The following is a 25,073-nucleotide window of genomic DNA, read 5'->3' on the forward strand; positions in this document are numbered from 1 at the left end:
AAGAATGTGCAATTTCAGTGACTGGTTGATCTGGAATCCCAATGTCAGAGGAGAGTCATTCCCAATTATCTTGGAATAATGGAAACAAACAAGTGGATTATGTTTAAACAACAGAGAAGAGATAACAGCTAAGATTTTCTTGGATTTTGTGATTTAGGTTGTAACTGTGATGGAGCCTAGGAGAATATGGGTGTGTTATTTGTATTTAAGTTCTTGGTGTAATAGAATGGGAAATTAATTGACTTTTCTATTTATTTTTTCAAATTCGGAGACCTCTGTCATTCTAATGATGTAGGAAGCTGAAGCCCTCCTGGTCACATTAGAAGCCAGATGTCATGAAGAATAACACCGCCTTAGTACAGGGAGATCCAGCAAGAGAAGCTTCAGGATGCCAGCCAACCACACATTCCATAAGAGAAATATAAATGCACCCATTCACTCCTTCCCAATTAACTTAAACAGTCAAGCTTTGAACAATGCAACTTATTAGCATATTCACTGTTCTCTTATGCTTTTGCCTCAAATTTTTCCTTCCTCAAGGATCACATATCTGAACCTTTAATAAAACAATTGCCCTTGTGAAAAGCACTCTATAAAACTCAGCACCAAAAGTGCCAGGGTGATTTTTGTTTTGTTTTGTTTTGTTTTTCAACTATTTGAAGAGTAACAAAAATGCTAAGGAAACAAATCTATGAACCAGCGTTATTTTATTTGCATTTAACATGATTATACACATTCATGTGTCTAACAAGATCTGCACTGTTACATTAAAAATACAGTACAATAACATTCAACATGAGGTACTTCATATTTATATAGTTTCCTTCATAAATAATGCTTTAAGCTGCTAAAGTCAAGCACGCTGAGGCACAAGTGGCTACAGGGTCTTGAACTAGCTGAGCTTAGTTAAACACCTTAAAAAAACACAAAAAAAGGACAGTTCAGTGCAATAATTATGTAGAAATTAGACCATTTACTTAAATACTATTTTAAGATATGCTTAAAGAATGTTACATAGAACTGCTAGCCTAGTTACCCTTAATTTCCAAGCTGAACAACAAGGGTCACCAGGTACATTGGGAAAGCATCTACAGCGAATGCCTTAATAAAGCTGTGTTTATACACTAGAGTTGTCGGCTTTGTAGTGTTCTGTTTTTGTTTTTTTAAACTACATAGTTTAAAATTACCCAAGAAAGCAAAGCAAGCACATCAGCTTTCATTCCATTTTGCTGAAAATGCAGGAAGGAGGACAGGATTTAAAAGGAGAAATACCTTATTCTACATACAGTTTTTCAATTTTTTTCCCACAGTTCTTAGCACAGGCCAATCAAATGTTGGTTATGTCGTTTCTTTCTTTTAAAGTAATAGTAAATAATAAGATTAAACTTCACCCAGTGTACATGACCTCATGGCTGTCACCCAGCAGTTTCATAGCATGTGGAGGGGCAGTTCAGCTCAGGAACAGGGGCACTGAGGGTAAACAGGGGACCAATGATGCCATCCTAAGGCTATCCACCCCCCTCAATTATCCCACGGGAAGAAATTAGGATGAAATGTTTCTTCTTCTCTGGCTTAAAAAGAAGTGCCTTCTAATCAGGTCTACCAATATTATGGTAGCTAAGACACAGTCAAAGTCTTAGGTAACTACAGGTAAAGCACAAAATTCTCTGTAGGAATATTTTTAATTGAAAATGTACCCTTATTTTGTCGATGCTTTGCCAAAACTATGATCTGTCATTTCCTAAATAAGAAATACTTGCTAGACAATTGTGGAAAGTTGCCTTGGGAGTTCTTATCTATACTCACCAGAAACAACTTCTAATCACCTATGCAAACAGACGTAGGTAATGGCAAAGAGTGATTAGAACATTTCCCATAATCCAGTGTTCTCCTCCATCAGGGAAGCCAGCTAAAGGCCACAAGCCCTTGTCTAACAGGGAAAGCAGTGGCCCAAAAACACAGAGTAAGTATGGGCAGTCACTCATCGGGCCTTGCTGGGGCCAGCAGGGGGACCATTCCTGTCCCATTCCTTGCTAGCCAGGCAGGGAGGAGGCAATTCCTGAGTCGGCAAATGCACTCGCATGCATGAAGGCACGCAGGCACACACACCCCAGGACTAACCCCTAGCTCCAAGCAAGCCAGTTCTGGGCTTACAGAGCAGGAGAAGGAGGCGGCCAGGGACCACACTCTGGGTGGCAGGAAAGCCATCTCAGGAGCACACTGAGCAGAAAAACTGCCCAGAAACACATGGATACTACACTGGAAGTGACCACACTGGAAACACTGCCAGGGTCACAGGCACTAAAATCAACACAAGCCATTACAGAAGGAGAATTTTTTGTTTAAATGAGCTTTTCCCTTCATTGTTTACATTACCCATGGACAAATTAAGAATGCTGGATGTGATGCTGATGTGGTGAATATAATCAAGTGTGTCACACCAAATCATTTTTCAAAAAACCCTGCAGGCATCTATTGGCACTTTAAGATGGCCAGAGGCCAGATTCTAGCAGTCCAGGAACAGCACAGAATCATAATCAACCAATCAGATAGTATATGGTCAAACATCAAATAAAGAATATTTCACATGTATAAAATAAAAAAGACAGCTTACCACATTAACATGTAATGCTATAAAACTAAAACTAATTGTTACTCCATTCCTCTAAAGAATGTTTGGTCCTTTTTTATTAAGGGTAAAGGGAACAGGAACTCTGTACAATAACGACATAAAAAAAAAAGTGGGAGTCCAAAGGCAAGAAAAGTTTGTCTTTTTCAAACTGTATATCCCAATGTATCTATCATCAAGTAAACCATCTGCAGTACAAACCTTTTTCAGGGCTCTTTTGTAAATCTGATTTCAGTGTAAATTACTAAGCTTGCAACTTCTTTCTGCTGACAATATTTTTCCCTTACAATTTTTGTTACTTCTAAAAGAAGTCTTTATATTATAGTACCTTAACTTCTAGACTTTAAGAATCTAAATCTGCTTTGGAGCAGAAGTCATGATCTGAACAAATACGCAATTGCTTATTTTCCTGTTTTACATTAACATTTTGAATTGTGTAATATGTAACAACCACACGAATTGAGATTAAAAAAAAAAAAATCAGAGCCCAGAGCAACCAATTTTAAAGGAATAGACAAGTAATACCACCATCTTCTTTTTAAATTATGACTGATTACAAAGCAAAACTCCCCAAAATTGTACACTGAGGTTTATTTCTCTTTTTGAAAATGAAGAGGGTCTATTTAAAAGTAATATTACTTTTAGACAGTAATAATATTGTTTTAGACTATGTCTACTCATCAAATAAAACCCTTAAAAATTTGAGGTGATTCAAAATTTTCTTCAGAGGGACAAAACTGGATGGCCAGCGAGACACATGGAAGAACGCAGCCTTCCAGGTACACACACACAACTCTAAAAGTCACAAAGCCTTAGTAAGAATGTGGCTCCTCTAAGCACACCGTTAAAAGCAGAATGCTGCAATTTAGCCTGTACATAATTAAAAGGTTGAAAGAAATTAGGAACTGCCTACTGCTTCATCGTGACAAATGACCTGCGCTGATCACACATCTGCAGTTGAGCTAAAGCATCAAGCAAGGAGGGCACAGATGCGCACCTCAGGCTCCCCCTGCTCGAGCTCGGGTAGTGAAGTTCAAGCATAGAAGATAAGTTCAGGGATCTGCCCTCCCTGTACCCCAGTGCCATTGGTGCTATCTGAGGAGCACTGAAACTGTACAGTCACTTTGCCACACTGAACTTCCGTCATGCCTTCTTGTCCGAAGTAGCTGAGTTCATTGCCATCCAGTATCACACTGGCTGTGTAGAAGGTGTCAGGCTCGATCTGCACTGGGTACTCAAACCACACAGGGAAGGTATTGCTGGATCCATCTGAGAAGTACTTGCTCAAGTTCTGCCCCAGAACAACGCCCTGCCTCTTGAGTTCTATCTTGGCACTATACTCTGCAGAGCCACAGCTGGAACCATACAGCCCGAAGCCTGCAATGAACACTCTTTTGTCCACTGCAAACTGGATGCTGTCACAGCGACCCCGGTAGCGCCACTGGTTGCTCCGATAGGCACATGACTGGAAGCGGTGACAGCGCTGGGGGACAAGGCCCTTGCGGGCCTTACTCACAAACTGCAGCTCGGGCTTTTTCGCCGCAGTGTACCAGAGGAAAATGTCATTGGTCTCATTGAGAGTTAATACTCCGGACTGTGCAGCACCATTTGCAAAGTCATCGAGGGCCATGGTGGGTATGCGGATCAAGTAAAGTGCCTTCCCTAGGACCTTGCGCTTGTTTTCAATGCTTAGCGCCAGATCTTGTCGCTGGCATTCAACTTCAGCCCAGTTGAGAGCGGCTTCAAAAACCACAATTTCTTTGGCATTCAGAGTTTCCCTGCGAAGGATACTTTCTAATGTCTGGAAGTCAATGTCGCAGAATCCCTCAGATTTGAGCGCTAACTCGGCCTGTGCGTCGATCACCTCCCAGCAGCGCTGTGTCAGGTCTGGCTCCTCAAACAGGCAGCTCTGGGAGAGGAGCACACAGGCGTTCTTGGCACTCAGGCTGGTCTCTAGGAAATTGACGCAGGCTCTGGCCAGGTGAGGGACGATGTATTTTTTGGCAGCATACAGTGTGGCAAGCACTGTGTCAGCAGCCAGGTCGATCTCATCACAATAGATGTATCTGAAAGGAAGCACACAACCCGTCATGGAATGCACACCAAGGGGGGAGGTTTGCAGTGATGGAGCCACTAGTTTCAAGATCATAATCTCGTATGAAAGAAAGATGTGTGTCTTAACAAAGCATCTGAAATATACACACAGTTTACAGCATTCAGTAACATGTATACAATTAAAGACACTAACTCTGTTTCCATTGTAACCTCTGTCTAACAAGCTGTATTCAGTATCTTTATGTGAAAAAAGATTGCATATCAGATATATGCAGTATTAGAAAACAACAGCAAAAATCTATTATACATGTTCTATTACATTTTATTAAGGAGTCCCGCTTCATGCTTGAATGGTAATATCTATAAATATAACTTACTATCACCTTTTCTATACATTCAAATAAAAACCAATGCCACTAATACTATGTCTACAATGAGTTGAGTGTGTCTTGATGTTTTGGGATTTTTCTTGAATATAAAATACAGCTTAATTATTAATTATTTTTCAAGTAGTTCCAAGCTCAATAAATTGTCAATCTATGGCCCTCAGTGCTGTCTTCTAGTTCACTTTACACTGAATCCAACAGACTTTAAACCTGTTTTTCAAATTCTAAATGTCTATCTTTCTCCACCTATGTTTCTCTTCCTTCAGATTAAAAAATGAATTATTTCTAGATGTACTAGTATAAACATGACACATAAAAGTTTAAGTGGATATTGCGTCTATGAAGTGAGTCCGTCTCAGGTAGTTAGGTGGAGTGGCAGTTTTCCAAAACTATCATAAAAGTAGACATTATCTGTTCTTACATTGCTGTGGATGAGGTGAGAAAGAGTCAGTGAACACCACATATGTGAACAATATTGGTAACATTTAACATTAATTTTTTTCTAGCTAAAGCATTCAGTACTTAAGTTTTCCTTCAGTTATTTCATTTTTTTAGTAAAGCACATATAACTTAAGAAATGAGCAATAGCTTTTGCAGTATAGTAAAAAAAAAATCTTTATGGATATGAAGAGGAAACATGTCTAAGGTCACAAACGCAATGCCCCTTTGCTCCCAGGAACCTTTCTCCATTCTACTAGGCTAAGCTAGCTACTACTAGCAAGACCACTTAACAATACATCTGCACTCAGTTACACAGCACATGTGGAGCAACGAGGAACATGGCCAGGGCTTGGTAGCTCTCAAACTATCAAGGGAGTAGATATTGCCATTTATCATCAAGGCCTTTTCCAGGAATACTGGCTACGCACTCACAATGTGGGAGGGAGGAAGCCTCCTCACACTGTGTCAACTATGGTAACTTACTGCAGTTCTATTCTTACCACTTCATGTGAATGGCTTGTATAATTTTAAAAAGCTGTATTGCCATATGGTCCAGGCAATATATCCATGGGAAAAAAAGATACTTGATAATGACTGGGTGAGAAGTCACTCTTTGTGGCTTTCGTTTACATTTCCTGATTACGCATATGTCTACAAGGACACATGCAGCACTTTACCTGACTGCAGTGGAGTCAAAATGCTGAACTAGTGCTGCATTCTACTCAACCACAGATCACACTGGCACATACACAATGCTGACTTTGAGGGGGAGAGGCAGGAATACTGAGAGGTAAATGGGTTTCTGTACAGACATCTTCGTAAAAAGCAGTGGAGTAGTTTTTGTTTATAGGCTTTATGTATCCACTTGCCTTTAATTTCCCTGCCTTTCACTGAGAAAGTTCTAATCAGCAGCAATTAGATTTCAAAACTCCAATAGGAATAAAGAATTAAATATGCTTAAGTTCTAGAACTCTTATTTTTCAGGAGGCAGTAAATAATACATAGAAGCATTTTAGCCATTTGTGAAAGTATTGCTCAACTTGATCCACTGAGAAATTGTTTTTAACAGACATTTTATTTATTCCAGTGAACTACAATCTCTAGAGCAGCAGATAACCTTAAACTCAATACTTCAGGTATCAGAAATACAGCTAGAGACAAATCAGAGAAGTATAATTTTGAATAATGACTAGAGTTTAATCACATGGAGCTATCTCCTGTAGCATCAGCACATGGTAAAGAAGATGATTTCAGGTAATGTTTAACATACACTACCACACAGAAAAGAGCCACTAGTTGTAAAACTTTATATACATATATGTATTTTATAGTTCTATATTCTCAACTAAAGGATTTTCTGCATCAATGTGAAAAGTTATAAGCTATTCATAGCTTTCAAAAATTACTCCTGCAACATCAAGAGTAAATGCATCTTATCCTTGCAGAGGATCCAATTTTGCATGTTATGTATGTGTGCCCCAGTATAAGACTTTCCAACAAATAGTAAGTTCAGTTCTGCCTTTGCTGTCAGGAGGTCATTAACTCAGAAAACTTAGCATTCTCCAACCTGGTGATACTTAAATAGGGTATATAATTTCTATAATTGTGAAGTAAAAATGGAATTCTTTGAAGACTTCTTTATATGCCCTGTTTTCAGAGAGAACATGTTCTATTAATGTCTACTCCTGCAAGTTATTTTTTTTCTAATTGTAAGGCATTAAACGTCAAATTGTTATGCATGCCATTTGCCCTCATATCTTATGCCAAACTGTGATTATAAATGCTTGCATCATTCTACATGCTTTCCACTGAAAGGAACAGCAGTTTTCTCCAAAAAAAACGTTTTCAAGGTAAGCAGCACTCTCTCTCTTCAGATTTCCTTTAGAGTTAGGCAGAACTTACATTTAACTTTGAAGCCAGCCGAGTACAAATACAGCATAAACAAACTCTTTCCAAACATACAAATAATGCTTACTTCAGCATAGCGAGAAAAGCAGCAGGTTCGACATCTGGTATACGGATTTCATCTTTGTCCTCAGCAAGTTCTCCGTAAAACATTGCATGGAATACAGAGCTCCCAACAGCTAAGACATACTGTGGAGACAGGAAAATCTTATTTCATGCACTAAATTGGAAATGTTTTCAGCAAATCAATCCAGAAAAACAACTCTAAGCAATCAGCTTTAGTGGACATAAAATATCTAAACCTCTTTAAAAAAAAAAAAAGTAAAGCTAACTGGCTACCTTGCCAGGGAAGCATGAACTGTTCATATAAAAAACAAAAACAACAGAAAAAAAGGTCACTATACTAATTATCTCAAAAACCTGGAGAAATTAATGCCCAGGTCCTGCACTGCAAAATAAATAAAAGCTTACCTCACCAATTTCTATGAGAAGGGTAAACGTAAGACTTTTCTAACCTGTCACAACAACTTCCCATACTTGGAGAGTTAAGAGGGCATGTTTTTGTGTGATACATAAAGCAGTGCAGAGGAAGGAAACAAAGAAAAATTAAGCGTGGCCAAAGCCCTTTGGAGAGGGTACGCTTGCTCTGTAATCGGGTAAAACATGCTCTGCCTGCTATCGGCAAGCTGCCAACACCAACTTCCAGCCTGACTAAGAGGGTCTCTTCTTTGTGAATCTCAGTACTAAACCAGTAATGCAGCTGTTGCTTACTTTGTGTCCTGGTAACCGCTGAGTCCCACCTGGTGGCCCAACCACAAAATGTACATCTGCCATCAAATCATTATTGAACATCACCGCATTTCTATAAACAGAGGTAATTCATTAGTTCAAAGCAGCCAGCAATCTTAACATCCCCATCCCTTCCTCAACATACAAAACCTGCAAGAGAGTCACAGGCTAAGCCATAGTTTAATAATTTCATTTCACGGCAAAACAACACATAGAGGTTCTAACTAAAAAACTGTGTTTGTAATCATGGCAAACACATGGGAAGGAAGTAAAGTTAAAAGAAAAAAGTTATGCAAACTTTTACATGGCTAAAAACAAATAAGAATTTCTATCTTCCATGACCCACAGACACCACCCTGTCTTTATCTGTTAAAGCTTGCAAAAACATTTTTATCTAAGAGGAAAACAGCTGTACTGATTTGGAAAAGATACCAAGCAGTTTTCCATTACCAGTAAAGCATCTGGGAAAAGAGGAAACACAGATCTGTGTTAAAATACTTTGCAGGTTGTACAAAAGCACAAACTTCAACACAGAAAACTTTTTCAAGTCCATGTGCTGGCCCGGCACTTACCTTTCTCTAATGGTAGGATAAAGACCCTGCCAATTCGGGGCGGGGATGAGGTTGTTGTTACTGAGATTCTGCTGGTGGTACTGCTGGACAGTGGTGCTGCTGGAATTGGCTGGTTTTTTGCGAGGGAATATATCAGCAGCCATCTTCTTCTTCTTTTTAGTCTTCAAGGTAATTATTTCATAACAAACTGGGGGCAACTTGCTGTTGCTGCTGCCAGCGCTGCTGCTGCTGCTGCTACTGCTACTGCTGCTGCTGCTGCTGTTTGCTTTCTTTGAGCTTTTCTTGGACCTGTTCTTTACCGTCTCTGGAAGCATCAAGAAGAAGGTGAGACATTTCATGTTCTTTTCCTTGTCATCTACCATGAGTACAGTATGTCTCTCTTTACAGCTAGATATCCCAAATTGATTCGAACATCAAGAAAAAGAGGCTAGCCGGAGTTAAGATGTAAATAAGAACCAACAAGCTGGTATTTTGCTTCTTTTCTCAGCCAGGCAAGGTGACCTTTTCACTATGTTGAATAGAAACTGGCTTTAAGTTTTATCCAGTACTGGATCTGTTAAATACATCCCCATCATGATTCCTGTTTCTCTTACTTGCTCATAAAAATAACCGTTTCCTAGATCACCTGAAAATGCTACACTGAGCAAAGATGACAGGCAGAGAGCTGTAGTACTTGTTTTCTGAATTAGGTTAGCAAGATGTACTGGAGCCGAGCGAGCAAGCGAGTGTGTTCAGCCGGCTGAAGTTGTGTGGTGAATGGATCGGAGGAGAGGAGAGTAGGTATTACAGCCCTGCAGATGGAGTCAGACAGCCAGTGCTCGGAGCCAATAGCTGAAGTCACCAATCATGATTGGACCAAGCAAAACAGTGACACCTATTGTAACATGCATAGTTCTGATATTAAAGGAACAGTAGTTGCATTCTCTTGTCTACTGTATATTTAAATAAGATAAACAACACATGAAACGTATTTGACAACAGGAAGGGAGGAGTTTATGAACACAGATTTCTCTTTAGCACGTGGATATTTTCATTTCCTCTGTTCAACAAGCAGGATCAATTAACAAAGAATATAAACCAATATATCTACTCTGTATTTCTGATGTTTTTTTTTTAAATCTTTGTCCCAGCAGTGTCTACTTTCAAATATTACAAACAAAATCCTCTCATCCATAAATTTTTAATGTTGGGGATTAACAACAGCCAAATCACACAAGCACATTTATTACAGTTTAAAAGGAAAAGGTTATTTTTTTTCCCCGATCTCTTTGAATTCAAGTTAAATTCTAGTGCAAAAGAAGAGAGCTAAAGCTGTGTATTCAATGTACCTTCCAATGGTTTCTATCTCCTAAAATGATCTTTGACAGAAGTCTCAAGTCACAAAACATTGTTAATTAGGATTAGATTATACCACCACGCTTAGCTGCACTGAAGCATAAGACAAATTCTAGCTGCAAAAAAATAACATTCAAATAAGACAAATCTGATAATCAGTGTTTAAAAGCTATAATTCACTATAGATATGTCAGATGGGGCTCTGTTCAGGATCTCAAAATCCAACTTAACTGTTAGTGCTACATTTAATCCTGTTACAATGTTAACAAATATAACCCAGGACTTCTAACACAGAACCCAACAATAAAGCTATTTGAAATGATAAATGTCTATCTGCTGCTGCCTAGTTAAAATCCAAATAGGTAATCCCTGCTTTAAATCAGAATAAAAATTCCTTTATGGTTTTCATAGATGTAAAATCCTTAATAATTTCTGGGAAAAAATTAGAGCAAAATCTGCTGTTGATTTTACACATGCTTATTAATTTGTAGAAGGACTAATAAAGAGATTTAATCTCATCCCTATCCTTGGACTAACATTCATTTGTTCAAAGCACAGCAACTCCTCATCTCTGGCCTCCCCTCCCCTCTGCCCTTCCTGACCATGGCCTGGTTTGTTGTACAATATTCACCTGAATAATCACAGCTGACAAGAGAAGACTCAGCAAATGAGAACTGTAGTTATTATTATAAGTAATATTCCAGTAAAGACAAAACAGTCTTCATATTTCTAGGATTCTAAGTCACTAAATTGAGCCAAGGAATACCATCTCTAAAACCATAATTATTATTCAAATCAGTTGTAAAATTATCACAAAGAATACCATGTAAGAGAAACACAGTCTTTAGCACAATGTTGCATGTTCTCATTTTAGATGGACTCTGAGTGCTGCTATTTATTAAAATTACTAAACATTATTACCAATCGCAGGACTAATAGACACATCCTATATGTTGTGTGTGTGTATATATATATATATATATATATATATATATATATATATATATAATTTCCCCCCCCCCTCCATGTCAGTTCTGGGGCTTGAACTCAGAACCTGGGCAATGTTCCTGAGCTTTAAGGCCAGCACCACTTGAGTCCCAGCTCCATTTCCAGCTTTTTACTGGTTAACTGGAGGTAAGTGTCATGGATTCTGCCCCAACTGTGTTTAAAATGAGATCACAAGATCTCAGCCTCCTGAGTAGCTAGAATTACAGGTAAGAGCCAGGGGCTCCTAGCTCTCTACACTTTTAAATCACCTTCAAACACTCTAAAATTTATTACCAAATAGAGTTTTCTCACTCATTCCTACATCTCTTGAATTTTATAGCAATTTCAAGACATAATGCATCTGTCCTACTAAGGTAAACAGGTCAAGAAGTTCATCAATCTTTAATGAAAATATCCCCATATATACCCTGCTAATCATGTGGTAGATTAGGTGCTAGACATACAATGTGGGAGACTAAGAAACAAGCTGAAAAGATTAGCCAATAGTGGGTTTCAATTGCTTTTGTAATTTCCAGAAAGTTAAATCTCAATTATATGTTAATGAAAAAGTTACCAACAGAATTTCCGTTCTTTTTTTTTTTCTTTTTTCTTTTTCACCAGTAAGAGGTTTGCCTGCCCTTCTACCTTTAGTAGGATTTTTATATGTTCGGCTTGGGGGTGTACACGAATGAGGTTTTAAACTAAAGAGACACTTTAAATCATGTAAAATCGCTCTTGTTTCACAAGATGCAAGAAGAGGTAATGAACGTTAAGTCCGCAGTTCAGCAGTCAGGCAACCCCTGCTCTGCAAGGAAAATCTGTTTGCCCCATTCACTCTGATTTTCCCTCTTAGCAATCACCCCACTTCCTTACTTTATCTTGTGCATATTTTCGATCTACTGTAAAAGGACAATGTATACGTAAAGGTTACAAAGAGGAAACACAAGAGCACAATCCACAACCTAACATCCACACCGCGCAGACGCATATGATAGAAAGAAAGGAATGCTGAAACAATACTTTCTGGAAAGAAATGGGGCAAAAGCTTTCAAAAGAAGGGTCAGCTATTAAGAAGCTGCTAAGATACAGAAGAGCCTCTCTGGGTATATCAAAAGTAAGGAAACTATCCCAGTCATGGTTAACAGAGTTCTTTGTTCATAACCAACAATGCTGGCAACTCTTGCTTAACTTGCTCTAACTCTGGACTCCCTGTCTGAACTTGTACATGGCTTACTACGAGTCATGTAAAAAGTAACTACAGTGAAGTTGGCTGAGGTGTAAACAGGGTAAGGCAGATGAAGAAATATCTAGTATTTCAAAAAATGATTCATGAACAACAGAGGAGAGATGTTTAATCTGATGGTAAGAAGTGATGGTTCAGTGTTTTTCTTTTCAATACCAACCAAAGTTCAGCTTGTGATCTGGGAGGTTAAAAGATAGGCAACTAAACAGACTGTCCCTAAAGATAGCCACTGCTGCTGGTCCACATTCTGTATTGCTTTCTAAATTTGAAGATGAAGATGGAGTCAAGCATTGGCAGCATACACGTTGAAAAAAAGCCAAGAGCCAAATGACCTTAAGGTTAGTTACTTTAGTATTTGCAAGCCTCATTTTCCTCATCTGCCAAATGGGGGTAATTATACCAGTTCAGGTTAACTATAAAGGCAAATTACATGCTTATGAAAACACTTTGATAAAAGTTTGAAAACACTCAAAAAAGGTAAGTTCTTACTATTAGTGGCAATTGTATCCAAGCAGGAAACAATACTGGTAGTGTAAAATGAATCTGCATGTACTCTGCCCACGTGCACAGCTACAGACATTTTATCTCTGCTTTAGGCTTGCTCTAGCCCCACCTGTGGGCCAAAGAGCAGCCTGGTGATTTGTGAATCATGCTCCCATTTTGCAGCTGCTCTGAAGACTGCATAACTGAAGGAAGATTCATGTTGTACATTTTTTTTTTCTTTTTCAAGGTACTGGGATTTGAACTCAGGGCCTTGTGTTGCTGGGCAGATGCTCCCCTGCTATTCATGTCCCTAGCCTTTCTGCACTGTTTTATTTGGGGAGTAGTCTTTCACTGCCTGCCCAGGAATGCAGCAGAACCATGATCTACCCATTTTAGTCCTCCTGTAGTAAGTGGGGTGATAGGCACACACCACTACACCCAGTTTCTTCCATCAAGACAAAGCCTTGTGATCTGCTGAAGGGCAGGACTTAGAAGCATGATCCTGCTGATCTCAGCAGAGCACAAAATTAGGATGACCCATGCACCACCCTGTCCAGCTGGGTTGAGAAAGGATCTTGTGTTTACTTCTACCCGAGCTAGCCTTGAACTCTAACTTTGCTGTTCTCTATAACTAGAACTTGAACTATAACTATAACGTACAACATTCCCAGCTGTATATTTTGATCAAGTCCACATCAATGGCTAAATTTTGCAGTATTATTTCCAAGTTAGCACTCAAGAGCTCCCATTCTAGGCCTGTATCTATTGTGGTCTTCAAAGCTCCATGAAGCCACCTATTGGCAGATGCCTCAGACTATCTTTTAGCCTAAAGCCACAAGCAGTTTATCTCATAAATTAACAACAATATCTATTCAATTGGATTTCTTAATGATGACCCAGAGTTTGAATTTAGCCACAAGTGTGATAAATACCTAATACTAACCATGGGCAAGGTGGTTCCTAAGAGCTGTCTTGAAAACAGCCAAGCTTCACTAAACTACCTTAGAGCCACACAAAGCTCCAGTTAGATTTGAATTGTCTTTTAAGTTTTGGGGGAAAAATGCTCAAAGTTAGAATAAAATAATTCTCAGAAGGCAAGAATGATTATTCTTTTAAAATTCTACATACCATTAAACGTGTTATTTGATTACAGCTCTTAAAACATACTGTTTTGAGAGGCTCATGGACAGTGCCCATGCTGTGAGAGTCCTAGGACCAGCAAACACACACACACACATACACACACACACACACACACACACACACACACACACACAGAGTGTCTCACTCAGTGTGTGTTTTTTTTGGAATACTAAACAACTCATCTAAATCTCAACTTTTAGGTTAATTTTATGTGATTCTGGGAAGGAATATAAAAACTTTATCATAGATACCACAGATTCTTCGGTGAAGTGTAAGATACATTGGTAAAAACCATTTAATTTGCTACTTTATATAGTTTTAAATGATCTCAGTAAATTTCCTCATGTCTAGCGTTAACTATATTTTCTCATCCAGCTTTAGGTTTTAAGAATTTTAAAAAAATCGATGTAATATGTGACACAACGTTTTATTTGATGTAGTTTCTTTAATATTATTGAGTATTCTTCAACTAAAACTATGTGTAAATATATGGTAAGTTCTATTAATTTTAAATTTTACCACAAAAACACATACATTTTTTAGTTTCTCTGAGATGCATCTTAAAATTTATGGTAACTAATGAATATGACTATTAGGCTTTCTCCCAATGATACAGAAAATAACAGCATGTCTTACAACTAATGGCACCTTACAGTTAGTAAAATGAGATACAATTTATATAATTCAACAGAAAAAAAGAATCACTTCTTTAGGCTGGTTAATTATTCTGTTAACCGGGCAAGATGATGCTCAGAATTCTGGCTGAACTACATTAGAATAATTGAGCTTTCATCAAGTAGTCATTTGATAAAGTATATAATCACAATTCTCAATTGAGACTGCTACTATGACAACCGTTAATATGGTAGAAAATCTAGATGGAAATCTCAAAATGAAAACTTCCATTGCCAGAACTGGTACGAATTCCAACATTAATAGAATCCATTTCTTGTATTTTCTCACAGCACATAATTATTCACATACATAAACTGATTAGTAGAAGGCTGAAACTCTGAGTAATATTTGCTAAAGACAGTTAGCATTTACCAAGACAAGATTAACTTACAACAATTTCATGTACATCATAAACCTGGAAGTAAATGAGTTCTTAGAAGACAAGGTATACTTTCAAACAGAATTTATATTAAAACGCTAGTTTAAAAGTGAGAAATGTGCCAGGCACCAGTGGCTCACGCCAGCAATCCTAGCTATTCAGGAGAGTGAGATCTGAGGATAACAGTTCAAAGCCAGCCTGGGCAGGAAAGTCCATGAGACTCTTATCTCCAATAAATCACCATAAAACCACAAGGGGCACTGTGACTCAAGTGGTAGAGCACCCGCCTTGAGCTGAAGCTGAAGGACAGTGCCCAGGGCCAGAATTTAAGCCCCACAACCAAAAAAGAAAAAAGTGAGAAATGTTATCCTATTATAATGAATCCATCATAGAATATTCTTACTAGGTACTTGAAAACAATTTATCAAATGAAAAGATCATGCTTCGTGAGGTCTCTGAAAAACTCTTAATAGGGGGCTTCTCTGATACAACACGGGATTTAGACATTAGAAATGGGAACTATGGAACTACATGACGGTAGCTTTCTCCAGGTCATTTGTTTGCTTTAGATGACAGAGCAAAAATAATGTGTTTTGGTCAAAGAAAGATCCTCCCAAAGATGTTGTTTACTTTGGCTTGTGATGCTTTTTTTTTTTTTTTTGATGTCAGGAAGATAAGCATCAAGAACATCTCCAAAATCAGATCATTAAATGTGTCATTCACATTTAAACAAAGAACATCTCGCTCTACTTGGGAAAGGCACCCTGTTCCAATGAGCACATGGAATGAGAAGAAAGATTCCAGACAATTCCCAAGCTACCAGATACTCTACGTCAGTCCTGATTAATAGTGGGACTCCAAATGTCAAAAACCAAATGTACTCAACATGCACAACTCTTGGAGACAAATCCGTACAATCAATAAAATCAGGCCCTAATACAAGCCACCTACACACATGCTGCTCCCGTGCAGGAGTGGAGAATGTCAAGCCAGAGGACCATATAAGGCCCTCCAAGTCATTTGGTCTGGCCCTGCCAAGGTACTCACAGACAGGACTCAAAATTCAATAAATCTAGGAGCATTTTTCAGGCAAAATTTAATAAATATAGGCCAGCAAATGTGATGCTATAAATATCCAAATGACCCTTGACAGAAAAAAGGTTCCCAGCCCAGCCTCAGAGACTCAAGGGTGCTGAGCTATAAAAGCTCATGCTCTATCCTTTGAGATATAAAAGCTCATGCGCTATCCTTTGATTGAATGCCTCTCCCACCACAAATACCTGAATAATATAAATTGTATTTTAAACTGGTCTGAGAAAAGGTCAGGAAAGATGTTCTCTTACTTTAACAAAGCCACTGAAAAGAAGCTACAACCTTGTGTTTCCACCATCTCTATGAATTTATATCCACAATGATCTCAATTAATTAGTAAGTGATGAAATGCCTCCAACTTTGTAATGTATGTGATTAGGAATGAAATGCAACAAATTTTTGGAGAAATAATACAAAAGATCTAAATAAAACTGAGAAGTCTGGCTTACTGAGAAAGATCTAAGAAATTCTGCTGTGGGAAAACATGAAATTATAAACGGGTACCTCCTTAGCCAGGAGCTAGTGGCTCATACCTGTAATCCTAGCTACTCAGGAGGCTGAGATCTGAGGGCCAAAGATCAAAGACAGCCCTGGCAGGAAAAGTCCATAAGACTTTTGTCTCTAATTAACCCATCAAAAAGCAGGAGGAAGAGCTGTGGCTCTAAGTTGTAGAGTGCTAGCCTTGAACAAAAGAGCTCAGGGGCAGCTCTCAGGCCCTGAGTTCAAGCCCCATGACTGAGAAAAAAGAAAAAGAAAAAAAGAGTACACCTCCACATCCTGTTTGTTTTTTTTTTTTTAGTAATGTTTTGCTTTGTTTTTGTCAGAGTCTCACTATGCGGCTCTGGCTTCTAACTCAAAATCTCCTTTTCTCGAGTGCTAGGATTACAGGTTAACCCCCAGTTGCTTCCCTGCTCCTTTAGGTGGATGGATTAGAGATTAAATTTAAGGGCATTGTACTTGCTAGGCAATGCCATACCTGCAATCCTTTCTGTTTTAGGCATTTTATAGATAAAATTTAGCTTTTTGCACTGGCAAACCTCACTTGGACTATGATCCTCCGGGCTAAACTGGCTAAGTCTCTTGGAACTAATTACAAATGAACACCACCTTTTCACACCCTACCCCCAGCTTGCTCTCTTGCTAAGTCTTGCTAAGTTTTTAACTGGTTGACCTCAAACATCCCATCCTGTCTCCAATTCTGATATACCTGGGCTTGTAGGCCTAAGCACCATGCCTGGCTTCACATTCAATTTCTAACTTCTAACCTTTGATGTAAATGTCACCACATGAAATAAAAACCTGTAAATACATTACTAAAATGAGAAATAATATCTCCTAAGAAAAACTTCATGTAAAACCCAAAGCCTGTGACAGAAGGTTATTGTAGAAACCAACTATTGGTAAAAACCCCAAAGTAAAACCTGTTCTAAATCTAATCTAATAATTGGTCTCCACTACTTTTACTAGCTTTAGAGTGTAAATTGACTAAGGATGTTATGAAGGACACTGTATAAAGATGATTGTGCTGGAAATGTTGGCACAATCTTAACTATATCAACACCAAGTAACCTTGAGAGACTCACTTCATTTGTGAGGAAATAAGGACCCTTGCACCCAGCAAGTAGTTCTTTGTTGCTATAATTTCTTATACTATTCTAATAGAAATGGAAGCTGAGGAGTTTCTATGTTTAACTTGATTTGATCCATCAGAACTAAGAAAGGTATTTCAAACAAAATTCATTCCTAAGAATACACCCTACAAGTCGTTTTCCTGTTTTGTTTGTTCATGATTATGAGCTACTATTGTTATAAGGTAACTCAGTTGAAAGAATCAGAGAAGTCACAATTCCAGAGGTCCAATTGGGAGTCTTTACTGGCAAATGCAGGCAGAGTCCTGTCACAAAGGCCTGCAGCTCTGTGAATATACTTAACACAGTTAGAAAACTGAGCCATGATAGCTGGAGAGGAAAGAATGAGCAGAAAAACAATACCAACGAACCAGATCGACTCCAATGGAGAGCTCAAGTGGGAGACCATGTTGACTAGGGGAGAGCCAGGAGGCAGGAGACACAGGAATATAATGGTCACTGAGCTGGTCTGTCCTAAAGTGTGTCAGGGTCAGGGGACAGGGTCAAAGGTCAAGAGCCTCCCAAATTCAAGGCACAGGACTGACAGTAACCTATCATCTAAGTCCCCATCTCTACCTCTCAGAATTTAGGCATGCCCATTAACTGGGAGGTAGGATTTCACCTTTCCACATGAAGACAAGGTAATATGAGTTAAACCCAATTTCCTACCCACCACATGGCCAAGATGGCACTGGCCAGACCTAGCCTCCCCATTTCATTATGTATATAAAGCAGTATGTGGACTACTCAAGAGTTACAAAATAAAATAATCTATTTGCTCATAAAATAATTCTCAAATACGTTTCATTCAGAAAATCAAGGAATGTTCTTGGAATTGTGTTTTTAAATTGGATTTCCCCCAAAGAGTGGCAACTCAACAGTCAGTACCTGAAGTTTAAAAATAACACAAAGAAAAACAACCATTTCCCCAGTTAATGTCTACACAGACTCTGTCAAGATCCATGGCAACAATGACAACTGGAACCAGACCAATACAGAACAATCTCTGAAAACAGATCAAATGTACATCTGAGCCAGGTCTCTCTGCCTGAAGACTTCACTTAGGCAGCTGTACCAAGGCCAGGGTCTCAAAAAAGGCAACAAGAAATATTCATTAAGTGGCATGCAGCCAAATCTTAGCTGCACTCTGTAATGCTCTTCCTCAAGAGGCTATCACACGAATTAAGGGTGAACTTGTATGCATGACAAAGGAGTACAGACTAAGAATTTCCTCCCTTCTCTCAATGAGAAAAGGCCAGGCTTGCAGCAATGCATTTTAGATCTTGATGACCTCCCTGACTTGCTATTAGCTCTTCTAACCTTCATTCCTCACACTACAAATGGCTTGTTTCCTACAAGTCTCAGTGCCTTTTTTTTTTTTCCTACAACCCCATCAAAAGCCCATCCATCGTTCAAGTTCACAGGATACTTCATGCAGGATGATTCCTGGTACTTAAAGACTATGCACAAGTGCTGTACTTTTCACATTCTACCTTGCCTTATGTTGCCTTATTAAAGTATGCATTCTCTGAGGACTACATATCAAATTTCCTATGAGAACTAATATTGCCCTTACCTACTCACCTGTCTTTAACTGGTGACTTAAAGGCTAAAACCTACACCTCCAATTAGCACTTTTGATTGTATTTGAGGTAAAATGGTTCCTAGACAGGGTCCTTCCATATTTTTGCAAACTTAAAATAGGTGCAGTAGCAAACAACCTAGACAACTATTAAATGTGACCCGGGGCTCTCTTGAACATGTCTAAACACAAATGGCATATTATCATAATACTTCCTCTTGCATCTAATCCAACTGTTGTAAAGCTCAACTTGAAGCAAGCCCCAGCATGTGCACAAAGTAAAGGCTTTGCTTCAATAGAAATCTAAAATTTAATTATATCAAACATTTACAGAAAAGTGAGTGTAGATTACCAGGAAGAAGAACCAGTTACAGGACAAAACTCCTTTATCAGCCAACCTCAATTCATAGTTTAGTATATTTACATGTAGCACCAGTAGAAATTTCTAGTGATTTAATGAACTGGAAACGATGATAAATTCTCAGTAATTCACATGAAAGGAGGAAAGAAACTATATGGATAATCAAAAAGAAAAAGGATAATTAAAAAGACTTTTTATGTGGCCTTGAAATTCATCTGTACTTAATATTGAATGGATGAATTTCCACTACATTAGACACACCCAATCTTCAAACAAAGTAATAAAACAGGCTTGTGTGCACAGGGAAGTTAAAAATGACTTTCCTCCCCCACAAACAAAGTCTGATGCCAGGATGGGCGATGTCTCACTTCAGATTAAGGAGCAATGTAAGCAGAAGTAGACGTAGACTCTTATATCTGTGTCTTGCTCTACTCAGAAGAACCAGTGTTAAGCAATTAGGTATTTGACCTCTTTCAACGAAGGAAGGAAGGAAGGAAGAAGGGAAGGGAGGGGGGGAGGGAGGGAGGGAGGGAAAACATCAATCTATATACTCCCCTTACAATACCAGAATAAGCGTAGAGATGGCCATGTCAATAGTGGAATGCCCAGGGCAGTGTAAGTCTCTTCTTGGGTCGCTAAATTTGGTGAGAAGAAACTTTAGCCACTAGTGATGACTTTTCAAAACATTAGTACTGCTGAAAAGCAAGAATGGAAAACGTATTCTTTATGTGCCTGGTTTAAAATTATTAAGTGTTTTAAGAGCTGTGCATTGGCCTAGATAAAGAAGTATTTGAAGTAGACAACAGAATCTTTCTACAACATCTCATCAACATCTGGCAGCAGTGATGCGTAACTAAAAGCATTTACAGAAGGGACATTTACCTAAAACAGAAGAGACAGGGTTTTTGCCAGGAGCTCCAAAATGAAAAGACAGTCTGTAGCCTAACTTTGTGCCTGTTTTTACTCTTGATGCCAAACCAATGGACCCTCAGCAGCTGCAGGGAAGACATGCCACATTGCCCGAAGAATTGATGTATGTAAGAGAAATGTGCCAACTTATGTCACAAAAATTAATATTAGCAGTAAAGCAGCGAACACTCTGCCTGTTCTATGATGCCATTTGACATCTTGGCATTGCCCTATTTCAGAAATTTCACAGAATATGAAGTGCAAGATCTTATTAATTGATACTATCCTTGGCAAGCTTAAGAAACAAATTCAAATGAGCTTTGGGTAGACAACTGACCCTTGAAAATGCACAGAAAAGAAAAGGCAAACATATCTCTGAACATTTGCTTTCTGAGAAATAGCAGTATTTGCAATCCCCTCCCCCCTTCCCCCCCTCCCCCCACGCCTCCGTGGAAAGCATGGTTGCCAATGTTTAGGAGAATTGTTTCGCTTTTTTGTTTAAATTATAGAGAGATATATTAGAATCAGCTTCTCTCACAACCATTATTGTAATGACTTTATACTCTATATATCCATATAGTATAGTATCCATATAGTATCTGCTAGTATATAATATCAAACCTTCCTATAGATAAAATACAGGAAAATGATTTGGTGGATGAAAACAGGTTCAGAGTTTGTGGTACCATAAAGGAAATACCACCAATAGCTTTTTACTTTAAAATAGTCATTTACTAATAAGGAGCCAACTCTTTCTCAGGTTTAGTCTTCAAAAAAATAAAGTCAGACAGAATTTTAGTAGGATTCTGGTCTTCAAACTACTTTATACTTTCCTTTCACTAACTATATGCTATTATAAAAAGACTATAAAATGAAGATATTAAGATACAGGTTGCCAGGAGTTTGAATATGTTTTCTTATAACCCAATCCAAACATTGTTGATACTGACATCCCTGACTGATGATTTCTGACTTGCGAGGGTGGGAAATACCTGGTCCATGAGCTGTGTAAGACTTGTGAAATCAATTGCTGTATAACCAGACGGCTGTGTATGCATCTAGTCATCTGCCTCTGCCCATTTGCCTTAGTGTGCCTCTACTGATAATATATGGCCTTCCAATGATGTCACAAGAATCCAAATGGCCCTTGTCAGGGAAAAAAAAAAAGTTACACTACTCTCATTCAGAGGATATGCCTGAAGCAGTCTGCTCTCTCAGGATTGACATTTTGTGCAATTTGGAGGAAGACTTTCAAGAATTATTATGGGAAAACTGTTAGGAAGCAATCTAAATTTTCAAGTAAATAAAGGGTGATATAATGGAAACACAATAGTAGGTAAGGAATTATCTTTAGAAAACCTAATTCAACTAAACTATACAACATATATTGTATATTTACTGAAACCATCTGCACAGGGCAAGTCTGCCATGAGACAGCACGTGTGTCCTCTCCCCTCCCAGCTGGCTACATGAAGATGACATAGAGCCCACTCTCTCACAGATGTGCTCCAGCTTCAAGCACTTACAATCTCCCAAAGTCCCAGGAGAAGGTAAACAAAGGCACCCTGTCTATAAGGCAAAGGCTATCTATGCCAGAAATAAGAACAGTACCCAGCATCTTTTTTGGAGCCTGAACTATATCCTGAGCAGGAGATATGTAGCTTCTCACCATTTTTAATGCTGATAATAAGATTTTTTTGTGGAGTGTGGGGGGGCGGGGATTGTCCCCTATAGAACTTAATGAATTTCTAGCTTTTATAAGAATTTGGGGTCTTTTGAGGAACCTCCATACTACTTTCGAAAGTGGTTGAACAAGTTGACACTCCTACCAACAATGCAGTAAGGTTCCCTTCTGGCCACATCCCCTCCAGCATCTGTTGTTATTAGAGTTTTTGATTATAGCCATTCTAACTGGGGTGAGGTGAAATCTCAATGTTGTTTTGATTTGCATTTCTTTTATGGCTAGGGAGGTTGAGCATTTCTTCATGTGTCTATTGGCCATTCTTATTTCCTCTTCAGAGAAGTTTCTCTATAAGTCTTTAGCCCACTTATTTATCGGGCAGTTGTTTCTTTGAGGATTTGTTTTTGGGGGATTTAATTTTTTGAGTTCCAGGTATATTTTAGACATGAGGCCCTTGTCTGTTGTATGGCTAGTGAAGATCTTCTCCCAATCTGTGGGCTTTCTATTGATCTTGCTAGCTATGTCCTTTGCCATACAGAAGCTCTGCAGCTTCACGCAATCCCATTTGTCCAATCTTTCTTGATTTGTTGTATTTCTGGGTCTCTACTAAGAAAATTTCTGCCTGTGCTAAGGAGACCTAGGGTTTCTCCTATTCCATCCTGTAATGTTTTCAGAGTGTCTGCTTTGACTCTGAGGTCTTTGATCCATTTGGAGTTGATTCTGGTGCAGGGTGATATATAAGGATCTAGCTTTAGTTTTCTACAGGTGATTAACCAATTTTGCCAGCATTATTTACTGATGATGTTAAGCAAAATGAACCCCAAGATAGGATACAAGTGGTTTTTTTCTTCCTTGCTATTGTTTCTAACATAGTTCTAAGGTACCACGTGATTTTTTTTGTTGCTTTGTATGTCCCTCACCCACGGTATAACCCCTGTTTTCATATTTGATGTTGGTATAATTTGGGGAGGGGAGGAAAAAAAACAAATTGTTTAAATAGGGATACAGGTTGACCCATTGCAACAATGAGATGTATAAGAAGCTATGTTGAAAAACCAACTTTACAATGGGGGGGGGGGGAGGGCGGGGAGTACAGTGGAGGAGGTGGGAGGGAAGGGGGAAAACAAAGGAGGAGGCAACAATGCTGGATAAGAAATGTACTCATTACCTTGCTCATGAAACTGTAACCCCTCTGTACAGCATTTTCACAATAAAAAACTTACTTTAAAAAAAGAAAATATTAATCTGTAATGTTTGAAATGAGATATTTGGCTTTTTGGTAAAAACTTTGTTAGCATGTATGTATCTAATGATATGTTACCTAATGAAAACAGTATTTATTCAACAAAATAAATATATTACTCTTCACTCCAAAAAAAAAAAAAGAAGGTGGGCCATTCATTCCTCAAAAGCATACTCAACTTTTCCTTACCCAAAGTATAAAAAGGGTAGTGGTCTATATTATAAACCTTTTCTATTCACTGGGAGTTGACAGCCAAATTAGACCCTCACTATTGAGTATGTACATTTGCTGGTGTTAGGTAGACAAGACCACTACTTCCAAGCAACACAGAAATATAGATGTGTAGAAGAAATAAGGTGAAAATTAAAATGAAAGAACAAACAAAAATTTCCACAGAGGCAGAGATTTCGAGTGTAGCTGAACAAAATGTACAACTATAAAAACAAGGTGTGTTTTCCAACTGGGATATTCATTAGTGGCCTAAACTACAGGAAATGCTGTGATTCATCATCAGAGAGGGAGGTTAATGCTTTCCATTCAGTTTTGGCCAACAGTACTGGCTATTTAGGACTTAGTATAAAAAATAAACTTGCAACAATGTTATTTTCAAAAGAGTAAGTCTTCATAATAACAAAACACAGATCAAAAACAAGTAAATGTATGTAGAACAAGAGTGCTGATGAACTTTTATTTCTACGTATAGTAATCATAGCTAAAAGGTCTATACTTTCTAATTAAATATGAGGCTTGTGTTCATTAGCTATCTGGGGAAATTATGTAGAGAACATAGATGTAAGAAACTTAGATGTATCTTGAAGAAAAACAGAATGCAAGAAAATTTTCACATTTTTGTGTTTCAGTACCAGCTACTTGTTTCATTCATTTCTAGAGATTCATGTATTTTGGTTTTTGCTTACTGTCTAATCTTTAGTGCTTAATCTTTAAAATGATCATCTGTTGGCTTGTAAATGCAATCAGTAATTTGCACAGCAATTTCACCCGTACAAAGCATACAAATATGCCTTGTTTTATTAAAAAGAAGAAAAGAAAAAGACTAAGTTTTTGAGATACTCTTAGATTTGAGGAACACCAAAAGAGGCTATAAACACTAAGTTGAGAGTCTAAAATGACTGACTTCTATAACTCTGGGAAACTAAAGGTAAAGAACTGAGATCCTTTGACTTTGCGGATTTCACATCCCATTCAGCTATGAACCTTTTGCAGGGTTTCAAAATCATTTCACAGAACTTGGAAGTAAAAAGGTTAGGGAGGATATGAAAGATGTCTTGCACACTAAGAAAGCATTAAAAAGAGAAAATAATTATCTATATTCCAAGAAGAAATAACACAGACTGGCTAAAGAAAAAATATATGATTAACACTGCTTCATCGATATTCACAAGAAAACTCAAGCATGTTCTAAAACTCTCCCAGGGGATGCCACTGTCTTCCTTCCTTAAGACCTGATATCCAAAGAGGGAAGGGAAGATTCTAGAATCACATTGTTTGGATAGAAGTTGGTATAGCTAATTTTATACACACACACACACACACA

At 38.3% G+C, this 25,073-nt stretch overlaps 1 protein-coding gene across 1 annotated transcript; it reads right to left on the minus strand.

Annotated features, from left to right (window-relative positions):
- Positions 1 to 675: 675 nt before the first annotated feature.
- Btbd3 (BTB domain containing 3) lies at positions 676 to 9,668 on the minus strand. Its single transcript, XM_042694483.1, has 4 exons — positions 8,778 to 9,668; positions 8,188 to 8,278; positions 7,487 to 7,605; positions 676 to 4,695 (listed from the first exon to the last, which is right to left on the minus strand). The coding sequence occupies exons 1-4, from the start codon at positions 9,137 to 9,139 to the stop codon at positions 3,663 to 3,665; spliced, it is 1,605 nt and encodes a 534-aa protein (XP_042550417.1). The 5' UTR covers positions 9,140 to 9,668; the 3' UTR covers positions 676 to 3,662.
- Between the last annotated feature and the right edge of the window lie 15,405 nt (positions 9,669 to 25,073).

This window comes from Dipodomys spectabilis, unplaced genomic scaffold (assembly GCF_019054845.1).
Source record: "Dipodomys spectabilis isolate Male_0828 unplaced genomic scaffold, ASM1905484v1 ptg000175l, whole genome shotgun sequence".
In the NCBI taxonomy this organism is placed as follows: domain Eukaryota; kingdom Metazoa; phylum Chordata; class Mammalia; order Rodentia; family Heteromyidae; genus Dipodomys; species Dipodomys spectabilis.

Excerpts from the sequence above, each read along its gene's own strand:
- Btbd3 (XM_042694483.1), bottom strand. The coding sequence starts at position 9,139 with ATGGTAGATGACAAGGAAAAGAACATGAAATGTCTCACCTTCTTCTTG. Across the intron at positions 8,279-8,777 it reads TATCCTACCATTAGAGAAAG|AAATGCGGTGATGTTCAATA; the intron begins GTAAGTGCCGGG and ends CTCTGTTTATAG. Across the intron at positions 4,696-7,486 it reads GCTTTTCTCGCTATGCTGAA|ATACATCTATTGTGATGAGA; the intron begins GTAAGCATTATT and ends GCTTCCTTTCAG.